General features: G+C 33.0%; 3 protein-coding genes across 3 annotated transcripts in view; 1 reads left to right on the forward strand and 2 right to left on the reverse strand.

The window, feature by feature from the left end:
* Window positions 1-316, reverse strand: part of IntS8 (integrator complex subunit 8) — a 5,185-nt gene extending 4,869 nt beyond the window's left edge. The window contains exon 1 of the mRNA XM_018511106.1: window positions 51-316. Within this exon, the coding sequence (XP_018366608.1) occupies window positions 51-168 (118 nt within the window). The 5' untranslated portion in view covers window positions 169-316. The remainder of the gene's footprint in view (window positions 1-50) is intronic.
* Window positions 317-1,112: 796 nt separating this feature from the next.
* On the forward strand, window positions 1,113-12,523 carry DNApol-theta (DNA polymerase theta). Its single transcript, XM_018511189.1, has 21 exons — window positions 1,113-1,773; window positions 2,242-2,472; window positions 2,585-2,838; window positions 2,908-3,040; window positions 3,162-3,363; window positions 3,567-3,762; window positions 3,831-4,000; window positions 4,367-4,634; window positions 4,747-5,077; window positions 5,193-5,334; window positions 5,412-5,655; window positions 5,902-6,043; window positions 6,385-8,290; window positions 8,388-8,593; window positions 9,256-9,457; window positions 9,534-9,715; window positions 10,517-10,636; window positions 11,156-11,491; window positions 11,624-11,888; window positions 11,964-12,181; window positions 12,294-12,523. The coding sequence occupies exons 1-21, from the start codon at window positions 1,132-1,134 to the stop codon at window positions 12,429-12,431; spliced, it is 6,528 nt and encodes a 2,175-aa protein (XP_018366691.1). The 5' UTR covers window positions 1,113-1,131; the 3' UTR covers window positions 12,432-12,523.
* A 954-nt stretch (window positions 12,524-13,477) lies between these two features.
* On the reverse strand, window positions 13,478-15,683 carry Cpsf73 (cleavage and polyadenylation specificity factor 73). The gene has a single exon (XM_018511140.1). It carries the CDS (start codon window positions 15,533-15,535, stop codon window positions 13,478-13,480), a length of 2,058 nt encoding a protein of 685 aa, XP_018366642.1. The 5' UTR covers window positions 15,536-15,683.
* Window positions 15,684-16,166: the final 483 nt, after the last annotated feature.

The following is a 16,166-nucleotide window of genomic DNA, read 5'->3' on the forward strand; positions in this document are numbered from 1 at the left end:
TAAAATATTTCGATTCCATGCGGTTAGCATTATACGGTACAATTGTTTACCCGGGAAAGGTTTTGACAAGTGTTTCTGCAGCAACGAAGGATTCAGCAAAAACTCAAACCACAGTATCGTGTCTGGCGAGATCGGCACGGTGCCCGGTCTGAGCAGATCCACATCCATAACTCCGATATTGTCATGAATATATTGACAAGTAATTAATTTAATATTGTTTTAAACACTCTCGTAAAATACTGTGGTATTACAAACATAACACACATAACAAAAGCAAGGATCATGGAGAACCGAGAACGAAGAATGAATACTCCATCTTCTTCCTTATAAGTGAGCGCTCGCTGTTATTGGTGTATTCTTTTAGATCATCCAATAGCAGCGGGCGTTCACGGATCAGGGGCTCTATTCTTGAAAAGAAACGTATACGAAAATCTAGGAAAATACTATAGTATATGTAACGTATACTGTAGCATTTCCCTAGACTTTCGTATACGTTTCTTTTCAAGAATAGAGCCCCTGCTTCGCAACAGTTGAGTCTGCTGAACGCGACCAATAGGTGCACAGCAAGCGCAAAGCTAAATTCGCTGAATACGCCCAATATGCTGGATTCACACTGCATCCGATTTGCATCGTACAACTTTCTGCAACCAATCAGAAAACAGGATTCCGATGATACGAAGCAAAATCCATCGGAATCTTGTTTTCTAGTCGTACAACTTTCTGCAACCAATCAGAAAACAGGATTCCGATGATACAAAGCAAAATCCATCGGAATCTTGTTTTCTGATTGGTTGCAGGTCGTCGTACGACGCAAATCCAGCAATAAGGATGCGGTCCATTTTACGCTACAACTGCTTCGAAGCTTTTGATTGACCAATCAGAAGAAAGAATCTTACTAATTGACCAATCAAAAAATGCTTCGAAACATCCGTAGCATCAAATGGACAGTAGTCTAGGAATTGTGATAGGACAGCATGTGACGCGACGTACTTATAGGGATTTCTCGATTGATGTAGTTGGACTGATAAGCAACATTCACTTGACAACAGTCGGCACCACTGTTCTCAGAAAGATTTAAATTGCCTCAGTTTACTCAGTTATCCGCCGGAAGACTTGCAGAACGAAGGAATTATGCAGTCTTTCGGCGATGACACTTTACTTGCTTGCATAGACATTGAAAAAAAGCATCAAACCTTACAAAAGCAAACTGGAAGTAAAATCCAAGAATTGCAGGAAGAAAATGTTAGTGATCTTGGTAAATATTTCAAGTCAAACTCGATGTCGGAATTCGCGAACACGCAGAACAATGTGGATAAATTAAAGTCTTCTGATTTTGATACAAAAAGGATAGAAGAAAAGAAGATGTTCGATCCCATGAAGTATTTGGAGGATAGTATTTTATTTCCCAAAGCCAACAGCAAAAGGAATTTATCCCCTGCCTTCAGTGCTCCGAAAGGAAACTTACTGTCCCAAAAAAAACAGAGCCCTCATAGAACAAACAACAAGAATGTTGATATCAATTTGAAGGAGAAACATTGCCTTGATATAACTAATAGTACAAAGAATTGTGAAAAATTTAGTACTCAGAGTCTTTATAAAAATAAGTCTTCTAATAACACACAAAATGCAACAAGTAGTAGTGATGTCATCAGATCAGCTGTTAATTCTGCATATGATGAAGAAAATTCAGAATTTGTTATTTTGTCTCCACCTATTGGCACTCAGGATCGTTGTAAATTGACATCATGGAGTTTGCCGCCAAATATTCTACAAGTATTTATATATATACGTAAAGTAACAAATATTTATATATACATAAAGTATACTTATTCTTTATTTTATCTTTTTTTCTTAAATTTTAGAAATCACATCCTTGTAATATATTGTTGATATAGCATTTATTAATTTTGAATTATTTATTAAATACTTATTTATCTCAAAGTAAAAAAATAGAATTAAAAATAGAATTAAAAATTATGTGATAAATTAAGATTTGCTATTCATATATATTTTTGTAATTCTAATTGCCACAATTTTTTAATTTTTGATATTTTTTTTATATAAAGAAACTACTATTATTTGTAATTCCTTTATAATTATATTTATTATATTTATAGAAATGTACTTTTAATAATCTTTTATGTATAGTGTAAGCAACACACAATCCTGTTCTTATATCTTTATATGATATGATGAAATTGATTCAAATGATTTAGGGAACTAATTACTATTATTTTTTAGAAATATGTTGCTCGTGGAGTAGAAGAAATGTTTGCATGGCAAATGGAATGTTTGTCAAATCATCTAGTAATGCAAGAGAGAAAGAATCTCGTGTATTCCGCACCTACCTCTGCAGGAAAAACTTTTGTTGCTGAAATGCTATTAATTAAGACTGTTCTAGAAAAAAAGAAGAAAGTTATCTTTATCCTGCCATTTGTTTCTGTTGTCAGAGAAAAGATGTATTATTTTCAGGTAAGATATATTGAAATTAAATTATTGTGCATACTTCTTAAATCACATAATTTATAGGTATTATTAAAATAATGTTTTTTTATTGCAAGCAATTGATAAATTTGATATTCAGGATTTACTGTCTGATATTGGAATAAAAGTGCATGGATTTATGGGAGGGAGTGTCCCACCCGGAGGATTTGCCACTACTGACGTCGCAGTAGCTACTATAGAAAAGGCAAATTCTTTGGTGAATCGTTTAATGGAAGAGAACGATTTGAATAGTTTAGGAGCTGTGATAATAGATGAATTGCATCTACTCGGTGATCCTAATCGTGGCTATCTCTTAGAATTGCTTCTGACAAAGTTGAAATACATGACTATTCAGTAAGTTTGCTAATGTAATTGAATTGCAATTTGCAACATAACTGAAAGTTTTATAATTTAATGTTTTAGCAATAATGATATCAATATACAACTGATAGGTATGTCGGCCACACTGCCGAATTTAACTCTGTTAGCCAAATGGTTAAATGCAGAACTATACAAGACTGAATTTCGGCCCATACCTTTAAATGAATATTGCAAGGTAAAAATACAAAATTTGAAAATTATTTGTATTTTTATATTTTTTAGATTTGATTTTATTTTGCTTCAGATATTTTAGAGAGATTTAATATTATATTATTCAAGATAATTTCTACTTATAGATAGGAGCAAATATATATGACAACAAATTGAATCTCGTCAGAAAATTAATAGAGTTACAAGAATTAGGAACAGATGTAGATAATATTCTACAGCTTTGCATTGAGACAATAAGCGCTGGTCATAGCGTGTTGATTTTCTGTCCCACAAAGAAATGGTGTGAGAAATTAGCAGAGCAAATTGCTACAGCTTTCTTTAAGCTAGGTCTGCTTCAATTATCTTCAGATTAAATTTGAATAAATATAGATTTATTCTTACTAGCATTTCCCTATATTTTTCTATGATTTTATTTCTCTGCTTTTTGTTACAAACTACAGTAATATATTTGTTTTATTTTAAACACAACAAATATAAGATGCAATTAAAAAAGATCTTTATTTCTTAAACTTATCTCAATCTATTGTTAGGTTGTGGAGATACAAAGTTTGGTGAGATGTTAAAAAAAGAAATAGATTCCACATTGATACAAGAAACTCTGGAACAATTAAAACGCAGTCCAAGTGGTTTAGACAATATTTTAAAGAACACGATTTCGTTTGGCACTGCGTTTCATCATGCTGGACTCACGATGGACGAGCGTGATATCATAGAAGGATCTTTCAGGTAATAATCATGTTTTTATTTAATTTTCTTTATCTTATGTATTTTTAAACTTGACATTGTTATTCTAGAACGGGATCCTTGAGGGTTCTTATAGCAACATCAACATTAAGTAGTGGAGTAAACTTACCCGCACGAAGAGTAATCATAAGATCACCTTTATTTGGTGGCAGTCCGTTAAATACTTTAATTTACAAACAAATGATAGGACGTGCTGGTCGTATGGGGAAAGATAGTGCAGGTAAGAAACATTGAAATGTATAATGAATATACGACATAACGTAGTCATCATTTTTATTGTATCACATTGAGAGATGTCTTTCAATGTCTAAGATCCGCTTTGACCAAATATAGAATTTCTCGTATTTAGATTTATTCTTATTGGTCTAAATTCGGATTATATTGTTAGATCTCTTTCAGTCTTTTTTTGAAAAGTATGAAAGAAATAATACTTGAAAATAATAAAAATTATATTAATTAATAAGTAATTATAATTATTTTGATTGCCTGTAAACTAAATTAAGAATAAAAAGTTATATGAAATATTATTATTTATTAACATTATAAATACAATGCTACATATATAACGAAAATTTTATATGTTTAGGAGAAAGTATATTAATATGTAAACCGAATGAACGTAATGCAGCTACATCATTGCTCTCTGCTGCTCTGGATCCAATTGAATCTTGTCTCAATGATTCCATGTTATTAATAAGAGCGCTTTTAGAAGCGGTGGCTAGTGAAGTTTTATACACGTACAAAGATTTAGAGCTGTATATTAACTGTACTTTGTTAAGCTTGAATGAACAATCTGATGTGCAAACATTTTCTAATAAAGCGATAAAATTTTTATTAGATAATGAATTTTTATTGTAAGTACAATTGAACTATTATATTTAACTTCATAGAATTAAATAATTGCTTGACAATTTTCTTAAAACGTTAAAATTAATTTATATATGTGTAATTTTATTATTTGCACAGATTACAAACTACAGAGCGAGAATCTAGATGGGTGGCAACACCGCTTGGAAAAGCATGTTTGGCCGCGTCTATACCTCCTAGAGAAGGGTTATTTCTATTTGAAGAACTACAGAAAGCACGAAGATGCTTTGTTTTGGACACTGAATTGCATGTGATTTATTTGGTTACTCCACTCTCGTCCGGATGTCAAATTGGAACTGTCGATTGGATGACGTTTCACGAATTGTGGAACGCCATGTCTGAAAGCGAGCGCAGAGTTGGAAAGCTCGTCGGAGTAGAAGAGCGTTTTGTGTTATCAGCTATTAGAGGAACCGTTAAATCTGGGAAATCGGTAATTGAACGTTTGCTTAAATACGGAAAACATGAAGTATTAGAATTTATATTCATAGAATAGAATTTATATTCATATTAGTTGAAGAATTGTTAATGTAAGTATTGTATCACAGTTGAATATACATAGAAGATTCTATAGCGCACTGGCGCTACATGATTTGGTTAAAGAAGTGCCACTTCATGCAGTTTGTAAAAAATATGGGTGTTGCCGTGGAGTATTGCAAACCTTACAACAATCTGCTGCCACATACGCGGGTAAAGGGACAAAGAATTAATAATGATAAATTTATTATTCTGGCAAATTTTCTATAGCATCAATCTTATTATCTTAGGTATGGTCACACAATTTTGCAAGCAATTAGGTTGGGATTGCATGGAATTATTGGTGAGCCAATTTCAAACGAGATTGCAGTTCGGCGTCTGCAGAGAATTGTTAGATTTGCTGCGGTTGCCAATGTTAAATGGCTTGCGAGCAAGAAGCTTATATAAACAAGGAATAGAAACCGTAGCAGACTTAGCTATTGCTAATGAGCTTAACGTTGAACGCGCGCTTTACAATGCACTCCCTTTTGAAAGGTACGAATTTGATCAATTCGTACCTTTTATATATAAATTATCTTTCTGGATGTATAAATATAATGGATGTATAGATGTGTAATTGTATGTGTTTAAGAAAATAAATACTTTTATTTTGCATGTAGAAATCGCATGCAATGTACTGGGTTTTTAGGATTATGTACACATATTTAGCATTAAATCTAACATATGAATGTAGGCCATACACTTGGATTGATATTTAAATAATTTTTACGTACATTTTAGTGAGAAAGAATGTGAAGGAGAGTATGCATTTGATGTGGAAAAGAGAAATAGAATGAGAACAGTATTCGTCACTGGAAGAGATGGCCTTACACCTCAACAAGCTGCAATTTTATTGGTTCAAGAGGCGCGGATGTTAATTCAGGTATATGTTTAATTATTGTTTTTTTTTTTTATTAATTCTTATGCTCGATTATTATTATTTTCACTTTTTGTATTAACTCACTCACTAACACGTACTCACTTTCACACAGTAACTCACATAACTTAAACTCACCCAGTATTTACATACGTTACTGATTTTGCTTCTCTCTAAAAAAATGTTCTTTTGCGAAATATTTATTATGTAAATTTTTGTGAAGATTGAGCACTTAAGGGGACTTTGTCCCTGAGCGATAAATAAATATCGATTTCTCTCTCTCTCACACACATACACACACACACACACACACACATCTATTAAAATAAAACATTGATTATTTATAGAACGAATTGGGGCTGGAGCAGATGCCATGGGAACAAAATGAGCAATCTCTACAAGTAAATACATGTGTCAAAAATGTTGAAGATACGTCTGATATAAAAGAAAAAATTCAGAGTTTGGATGTAAAGAATTCTTGTAGATCATCCATTATAGAAAATTCATTGCATGTAAAATCGTCCATGAGCAACGAAAACCAAAAGGAAAATAATCCGAAACTTGATATACGTAAAGAAAGTGAAATCAATGTATCCGACAAGAAGGAAGTAATTGAATCGAACAGTCAACATTTAAATGAAGCTAATTTGTTACCTAAAATCTCAGAAGACGATAGAAATTCGTCTTTTCTTGACTTAAGTAGTCTCGACATGATAGCAAACGATGAACAATTAGATATTCCTAAAGAAAAAAAAATTTTTTCCGCGACTGATAGCAGCACTAAGATAAAGAGAAGCAGCAAAAATTCAGAACAACTCAACTTTATTACTAACGATATACCAAACAAAAAGTTAAAAATTTCCAGCATAAATGAGAAAAATAACGATGAAAATTTAATAAACAAAGACAAAAGTATATCTATTATAAGTAAGGATGTTAAACCATCTTATTCAAGAAGTCCTAGTCTATTCGATGACAGTTTGAATCTTGACACCCAAATGTGCGATATTCTTGAGCAAAATATCATGGATATCACGCATTTGACGGGATTAGATTCTAAAGCATTCGTGAGTGAATTGGACGCCACGAATGCACTGCAAAAAGAATCTACAAATCCAAATACTGACAATGTGCAATTATGTGACAAAAATAATACGAAAAGTATAGATCCAGCTAATTTACAATCCAAAAACAGTATATTGTCGTGGGGTGATGATTCATGGATTAATTGTGAGGGATTGCTGAAACAGATAGCTCAAGATCCAAACGTAATCCAATCCAAGAAGGACATATCTAATTCCAAAATTAAAAATATTGTAAATACAAATATATCTCTTGCATTAAAAAATACGAAAACTTGCACACAAAGCAATAAGAAAAGTACGATTAAAACGGATATTAAAAAATGTACTGCCGCAGTTAAAGAGAAAGCGCCACGAAAACCTAAACTGTCAAGAGAAGCAGAGATAGATTCTCCTGTGGCAAATATAATCGTTTTTAGAAAGGAACGAAAGACGTCTGCGGATTCAAATAAATCTGATTCAGATGACTTTATCATTGGTTCGCAGCATTTCGAATCTCCTTTCAATAGCCGTACAAGGACGACGTTAAAAAAAATACGTAAGCTGCGTTCTCAGAAACTTGCTGATGAGAATACACTAACGGAAATGAATAAGTGTCTAATAAATTCTCCTATAAAAGAAATATCAAATGACAAGGTAGATGATAAAATAAAAGAAAAAGAACGGGAAATCACGTCAAAGTTGAAAGAAATTCCGGTACAAAATCCATCTGCGAGTATCGACATTATATATAATTCCGAAGATGAGACAGCGAACAATTTGACAAGATCAACTCTTAAGACAAAGCAATATGAGACACAATCAAATAATTTAGATAAAAATGTAAAATTGAAGATAGAAAATGTATTACCTGATAACAAAAAGAATTTGTTGGATGAAACGATAGAGTGGAATACATTGAATATTGTGAAAGTTGCGAACGATAGAGCAACTTTTAATCTATTCAAACGTGAAATATTAAAGAAGCGAAATATCGCGTTAGCCTTACATTGTGACTTATATATAGATAATACGACTAATATAGGCTCGAAAATTTGTGCTTCCAATGCAGAAGGAAAACGAAAATCCAGAAGATCTGGGAATTATTCGCATGGAAATAAAGAAATTCGCGGTGTTGCAATATCCTGGGAAAGCAATATTGCATATTATATCTCCTTCAGTAATTCACAAGGTAACAGATATGTCAAGACGTTTTCATTTAATGCTTTTTAATGGTAAATTATCTATTACTTTTAAATTTTAATATAAATATTACAATTGTTTCACAGAATCTAAAGTCTCTGGAAAGGAACAAATGACTCTGTTAAAAGATCTACTTTATGATACAACTTTGTACATGAAATGTTTCGCAACAAAAGATATATACAAACTCCTGTATCAATGTTGTGGAATCACCGCCAAATGTAGATTTCTTGATCCAGTAATTGGGCATTGGTTATATACTAATGGTTCCGAAAGAAATTTCAATGAAATGGTAAGATTTCAATTACACCTTATTGTGCGAAATCTAAGGTTTAAACTTAATAATATGAATGTATTATTAAACAAATGTCAACTTAAAAAAGATTATTAATGCTGTATGAATTATTAAAATTGCATCAATATATAGCGATGGGATTAAGTATCTTACAAGTAGGTTCGAATCTCTTAAAGAAGTTTCAGACTCTCTATGATTACTTCGAAAAATAGTAGCAGTACTTCCAAGTAGATTCAAACCTAAACGAAATAGGTTCGAACCTCTATGAATACCTCGAAAAATAAAAATAGTACTTCCAAGTGGACTCGAACCTAAACGGAATAGGTTCGAACCTTCTATGAGTACCTCGAATGCACAGATCATATGAATTTCTGTTCGTTAATAACCCTGTTCGAGTACTACTTGTAAAAGATTCGATATTGTACGATAAAAAGTACTTTGTAAGTATATTTCGAATCTTGCAGGTACTCGTATGTAAGATTCGAAACCAGCAATTTGGGATCGATTACTTTGCAAGTATGAAGTATGAAATATTATTTCTTATGAGTATTACTCGAATCCTAGAAAATGAAACTAAATTATTGAATTTGACTCGAATTTTTAAGTACATATTGAGTTCGATCTCATCTCTATCAATATATTCATCAAATTCTAAATAGGTACTGCAATACTTTCAACAAGGGAATATTATAATGAAACGTACAAAATCTTGTTATTATGCTGGTCCCGGGATGGATGCACAAAATTCTTTACCAGGCGAGTTTAGATCAGCAGCAGAAGCTGTGCTTACATGGCATATGATGGATAATATTATGAATAAATTAGAAGAACTTAATCCTGTTCTACTTTATACATTTAGAGGTATATACCTCTATACATAAATATATATTATCTCTATTTTATAACGTCTATTATAATGTATAATGTCCATTTTCAGAAATAGAAATGAGAATTATGACAACTTTAGCTTGTATGGAATTGTCAGGCATTGCCGTAAATCTAAAATCTTTGCAAGAGTTATCATCAGTTGTGTCAAATGAAATGCAGTCTTTAGAAACGAAAGCTTATGATTTAGCAGGTAGAAAATTCAATTTTTCATCATCCAAAGAAGTCGGTCAGGTCTGTAAAATAAAAATTTTATATATATTATACATATTGTGTGTGTATATAATATATATATATACACATACATACATATATATATTGTATATACACAGAGTGAGACAGAAGTATCGAAACTGCTGAATATCTTTCAGAAAATATATTTTTTACAGAAAAGTGTTTCAGACAAAAGTTGTAGAGTTAGAAAGACCTTTTTACTGATTTTATCAGTTTGACCTTGGGCATCGTCAAAGTCAGGTCAAGATTGAATCTATTTTTTGAAATAGAAACCCCCATTTGCATATTCTTGTAGCTTATCTCGAGAACTTTTCAAACTTTAACAAAATATTTTTCCATTAACTACTTTTTGAGTTATAAGGCTTGAAAGTTACAGTACCGCCGGCATTAGTATTATTTGTAATGTCCAACTGATGATGGTTAAGTGTTAAGAGTCATAATCTTGATATTGTATGTTAAGGCGTTTGAAAGTTGTTCCTTTTATTTTCATTTTTAACGTAAAAAATATTTTGTTATAGTATTTTGAAAAACTCTCGAGATAAGTTACAAAAACGTGTAATGAGAAAAATGGGAGTTTGTATTTTAAAAAATCAATGAGACCTTGATCTGACGCTATCCAAAGTCCAATAAAAAGATTTTTTTTCTACAACTTTTGTCTGAAGCACTTTTCTGTAAAACTTATATTTTCTGAGATAAAAGTTCCAGTACTTTTATTTCACCCTGTATATAACATATTATATATTTTTATATAATTTTAATATCTATGTAACACATACATTATACAGCATATACGTGTCACAGGTATTAGGATTATATAAAGATAAAAAAGTCAGTACAAGCAAAACTGTTTTAGAAAAATGTGATAATCCGATATCGACCTTGGTGATTTCCTGGCGAAAACTAAATGCAACAAAAACAAAAGTAATTATGTGATAAGTACTTATTTATTTGATTTTTCTAATATGCATGTACAGGGTGTTACAGATACATACTAGGCAGTACGACGGGTTGCGCGGCAAACTTTGCATGGCCAAGCGTGGTTTAATAGACAATGACTTTATACATTATAAAGTTTATATACTACAAAGTTTTATTATTTATATTATAAAGTTTATGTTATAAAGTCACTGTCACTGTCTGTTAAACCACGCTTGGCCATGCAAAGTTTGCCGCGCAACCCGTCGTACTGCCTAGTATGTATCTGTAACACCCTGTATGTGATATTATATATTGCTATATTATAATAAATACTTTTTTCTTATTTATTATATATTTTTTCTAATGCAAGGATTTTTCTTGTATTTCTTGATTAATGTTTTTCTACTTAAAAAAATTTAAGATATAATAGAAAATATTATAAAAAAAAGATATATATACATATATATAGAAAGAAAAATTTAATAAAAAATTATATTTTATCGGATGTGTTTCTGCCTACAGATGATTTATGCATTACTTAATCTGGCCCAAGGAGACTCTCGTATTCGTGGTAATTGTATTACTTGTACAGTGACGGGAAGAGTCTCAATGCACGAACCGAATTTGCAAAATGTGCCAAAAGATTTTAGTTTTGCAGACAATAATCTTGTTGTGAGCGTAAGGATGGCATTTGTACCATCTCTAGGCAACATAATGCTATCCGCTGACTATTGTCAACTCGAATTACGCCTCTTGACTCATTTTTCACAAGATTCGGTATTGTGCAAAATCATGAAACAGCCGGGTGACATTTTTAAAAATATTGCTGCTAAATGGAATAATGTAGCAGAAGAACAGGTACCCACTCTGATATAATAATGAATTTACCACAAATCTATATATATTTAGTATTGTACTATTTATTCGGTTACCTTTAAATACTGTACATATCATTTATTTATTAATTATATTAATTACCCGAATATCTAGGTAACCAGTGAAATGCGTCAGCGTACTAAACAATTATGTTACGGTATGATTTATGGCATGGGAGTGAAATCATTGGCCGAAAATCTATGTATAAGTGAACCTGAAGCTCAAGAGTTTTTAGAGTCTTTTATGAGCGCATATCCTGGCATATATAAATGGTTAAATGATGTATTAGAAGAAGCACATCATGATGGATATGTGACAACGTTGCTTGGAAGACGCAGACAACTTCCGGATTTAAGTAGCACAAAATCATCTGTGAGAGGTGAATATTGATTATCATATATTGATGTCGTTTGCATTTTATGATTTGACAAATTGTATATCTGTTGAATTGTAGCACAAGCAGAACGACAAAGTGTAAATACAAGGGTACAAGGTTCCGCCGCAGACATAGTTAAGAAAGCCATGATAAGTATAGAAGACAAGATAAGATGTTACTTTCCGGATTCGGCTATAATATTTCCAGAGGTGCATACCACTCGCAAACTACGAAGCAATTTACAACAAAGAGGTGGTTATTTAGTTTTACAATTACACGATGAATTATTATACGAAGTAAGTACTATCAATTCTTTATATATTTACTATAAATTTAAATTTGTTTAGTCTTGTAACAACTTATAAGAGTTACAAATACAAAAAAGGTAATTTTTTAATGTTATTTCAGGTCAACTTAGCAGATTTAAAGAAAGTTGCTGTTATAATCAGAGAATCGATGGAAAATGTGTGCCAACTTACTGTGCCATTGCCAGTAAAAATCAGAGTTGGACCTGCATGGGGTGATTTAAACGATTATCAATTTTAGCAGACATATCTAATCATAGCGCGTTAATCATTATTTTTAAATTGCTATTTTTATACACTTTTAAATGATTGATCATTGTTAGACTATATTTATAGATCATGCATTTACCAAATATTTATACACGTTTTTTATATTTGTGGAAATTGTAAGTACTTGATTCTTTATTTTAACTCATATTATTCGTACCATTTTCATCAGTCATAGAGATTTAGAATCAATGAAAATAGTTAAAATGAAATTTAGTATTTTTCGATGAAGCATTAATTATCATATTTATAGATAAATTAAAAAATTTTTCTATATTTAAACAAAATTTTTATGATATTGAAACTTAATTGAATCGCGTTAGTATTTAAAAGTAAAATACTACTTCGTAAAAGAAAACTCATCAAGTACTACTCCAGTGAAAATATTTCATCTTTTTTCACATCTTTTATATTTTTTCAATTGTAAATGTTCTTAATTATTATCTCAATCTCTTTATTATGCTCTATTTATCTCTTTAATATAAGAAAAAAATAATATATAATAGAAATTAATATATATAATAGATAATGTAAATAGTTTTATGATGGATTGCAATATCTCTTGTGTTTGATAAATTTTTACATTTATATTTCTTACTTTGGCGCTCAAAAGAGAAAGAAAGATTATAATTCATGTTTTTTCAATAAAAAAAAAAAAATATTTTAAATATATTTCTCTATGTACACTTATCTCTTCTTTTTATTTTAATTTTCTTTTATTCTTTATGAAAAAAAACAATAGAAAATTAAATCAACACTGTTAAAAGAATATGAGATTTAGTACTAGACTTCGTCCATTAAATATAATAATACGTAATATAAAATATTACTAGTCTTCATCAATATATAGTCTTTAAATTATGTGATGATTATCATTAATGATATAATAATATAATTTATAACGAAATATAGCATTAAATTCACACGTATGGAGATACAACATAAAAAAATTGTTTACAGAAAATAAATATATTATTAACAATAAAAAAATGATATTTATTTTAATAAACATCTTTTGCGCTATATTACATCGCTAGGCGGCGCCAACGATTGATGCAATTTCGTAACCGCCGTTTGAACTATCTGCTGGAAAGTCTCGTCCTTGCTGGTCACATCCAAATTCAACAAGTCTATATGCGCCTTCTTACCATCTACTGTGACATAGAGTTTCTCGCCTTTGAATATCTTGGGCACAGAATCCTCACCGAACATCTCCTGCAGCATCTCTATGAGGCACTCCTTGAAGTGCATCCTGTCCATTTTGGTGGGTGCAGGCAAAACCTTCGGTGACTGATCCATTATTTCGGCCTGCAGGATCGCGGTGAGAACAGAATCTGCATACATGTCATTCACTGGCGTCGCTATCCATTCCATCGTGATGATCTTGCCATCAATCGTGACATCGACGTTCTTGAATATTCTCAGTTTCTTATCGTCTACGACCTCTAGGTGACCGGCTATCTGTGTCAGCAGGTGCTTCAGTACAGGTAAAGATGCGGAAAAGTAAACGCTTTGCCGTTGTATAACTTGACTCATACTCATGTCCGTGTACTTGGACAGATCACATGGTGCTAGCATATGATAATTGAAGTTCCTCTTGACCAACACGCCGGATAGTGTCTGTCCCGGTCTAGGAGTTTCCATCGCCAGCGTACCCATTACCTTGGCAGTCTTCTCGCCCCTGAAGTAGAGTTCCACCGCGACCGTGTTTCGCGGATTATGTATTTCCATGGTGGTGTTGGGATCGTCCTCGTATTCCCGTTGTAACGCTGCTTTCAACCTACCCATTTCGTTCTGCTCACCATGCACCAGCACTACGTGCGGTGGTTTTAAAGTACGTATAAATTCCGACGTTTGCTGATAGTCGGTGTGAGCTGAGAATGAAATGTAATCAACAGACATCTTCAGTGGTAATTTTTGCCCAGACATAGTCGTAATCTCTTCTGGTTCCGACAGGATAGTCTTCGCTAGTGTACCCTCCACACAATAGCCAGCTATAATTACCCCATTTTTGGCATCTGTGCACCACGATTCAAACAACTCTCTGGACAAGCCACTCTGCATCATACCAGGTGAGGCCATCACCACGCATGGACCAATGTCCTCAAAGTGATCTATGCCTTTCAAATTGGAGATATGTTTGAATACGAAAGGGTTGTTGATGGCTATCTGCCGCCTGATCTTGTCATTCATGGCGTTCACATATGTCTGATAAACAGCCATACACTTCTTCGCCAATGAGGAAGCATAATAGATTGGTATCTCATGTAATTCCGAATGCTGACTCCAATACTCGTCCAGAATAAGAAGAAGCTCTTGTGCTCTTCCCAGAGCAAATACAGGTATTAAGCATCTGCCACCTCTGTTGACAATCTCATGCACAAGATTCGTGAATCTACCTTCTCGATCCTCTCTCTTCTCGTGAATATGAGTGCCATAGGTGGACTCTGTGATAAGTACGTCGGGATGAATATTCGGGATCTCGGCAGCCATTAAATGTCTGTCCTCCTGCCGGCTAAAATCTCCCGTATATAGAATCTTTACGCCTGCAATCTCTATCATAAACATAGCAGCACCCAACACATGACCCGCATTGTAGGCCCAAAATTTGATTCCGAACATGTCTTTCTCCTCATGGAAGTTAATTGTCTCTATTTTGTCCATACTGGTTTCCAGATCGGATTCTGTGTACAGCATCTGCTCAGTGGCTATGTTGCTCACCTTGATGTAGTCTGATAGTAACCAGCGATAAATTGCCTTGGTGGCGTGTGTCATAAAGCAGCGACCCTTGAAGCTCGTCTTTAAAAGAAACCAGGGTAGTGCTCCGCAATGATCCAAGTGAAAATGAGAAATCAGCAACAGGTCAATCTCATCGGCCTCGACAAGGTCGACGAACGGAAGGGCGTCCATTCCCGAAAGCCCGGGATGTATGCCGCAGTCCAACATAATTTTCTTCCCTTTAAATTCTAACATGATACATGACCTGCCGACTTCCTGGCCTGCACCAAGAGGCCGGATCGAGAGCAAGTCGCTCTCCTCGGCCGGCACTTGCGTGTCGCTTTTTCTCTTCGTCGACATTTTATCAAAATAGTTGATTCTCCTTAATGAATTATTTCCTTGCTATTTCTTTCTTATATCGTATGCAGAACTTCTTCAAAAAAGCGTACGTTAAGATCGTTAAGCGGCAAGCATTTTGAGGTTATGTAACACACAACAAACTCGTGAAACAGCCTGTTCTTTTTAACTGGACTTCTTGCCACGATTCAGCTTTCTTTCTTTTCTCTCCACGTTGGAGAGAAAAAGAGAAAAGATGAACTGGCAAGACGTGAACTAAAAAGAACAGACCTAATTGTGTTCTTTATAGCTGCACTATATTATACTTTCTGCACTTAAAATGAGATAATTATAGATAATTAAATGTTGAAGAGACAGAAAGAGGGAAGATAAAGTACCAGGTCTGTTCTTCATTCCTGTACTGTCTAAACCGAGCACACTGTATAAAAAATTTAGACGAAACAAAATTTATATAAAGAACAAACATTAAGCTTCTGGCATATAGTATATATTCCCCATATTCCCAGGCTATGTTCCAAAACTTCCTCTACGGCCGGTATTCATAGTCAGATCTTAAGGCCCGTCTACAATACACGAAGTACAAGTAAGAATAAGAAATTGACCAATCACAGTCGATTATTCTTCTCACATTCGA

The sequence above is a fragment of the Trachymyrmex cornetzi genome, unplaced genomic scaffold (assembly GCF_001594075.2).
Source record: "Trachymyrmex cornetzi isolate Tcor2-1 unplaced genomic scaffold, Tcor1.1 scaffold361, whole genome shotgun sequence".
NCBI lineage: Eukaryota > Metazoa > Arthropoda > Insecta > Hymenoptera > Formicidae > Trachymyrmex > Trachymyrmex cornetzi.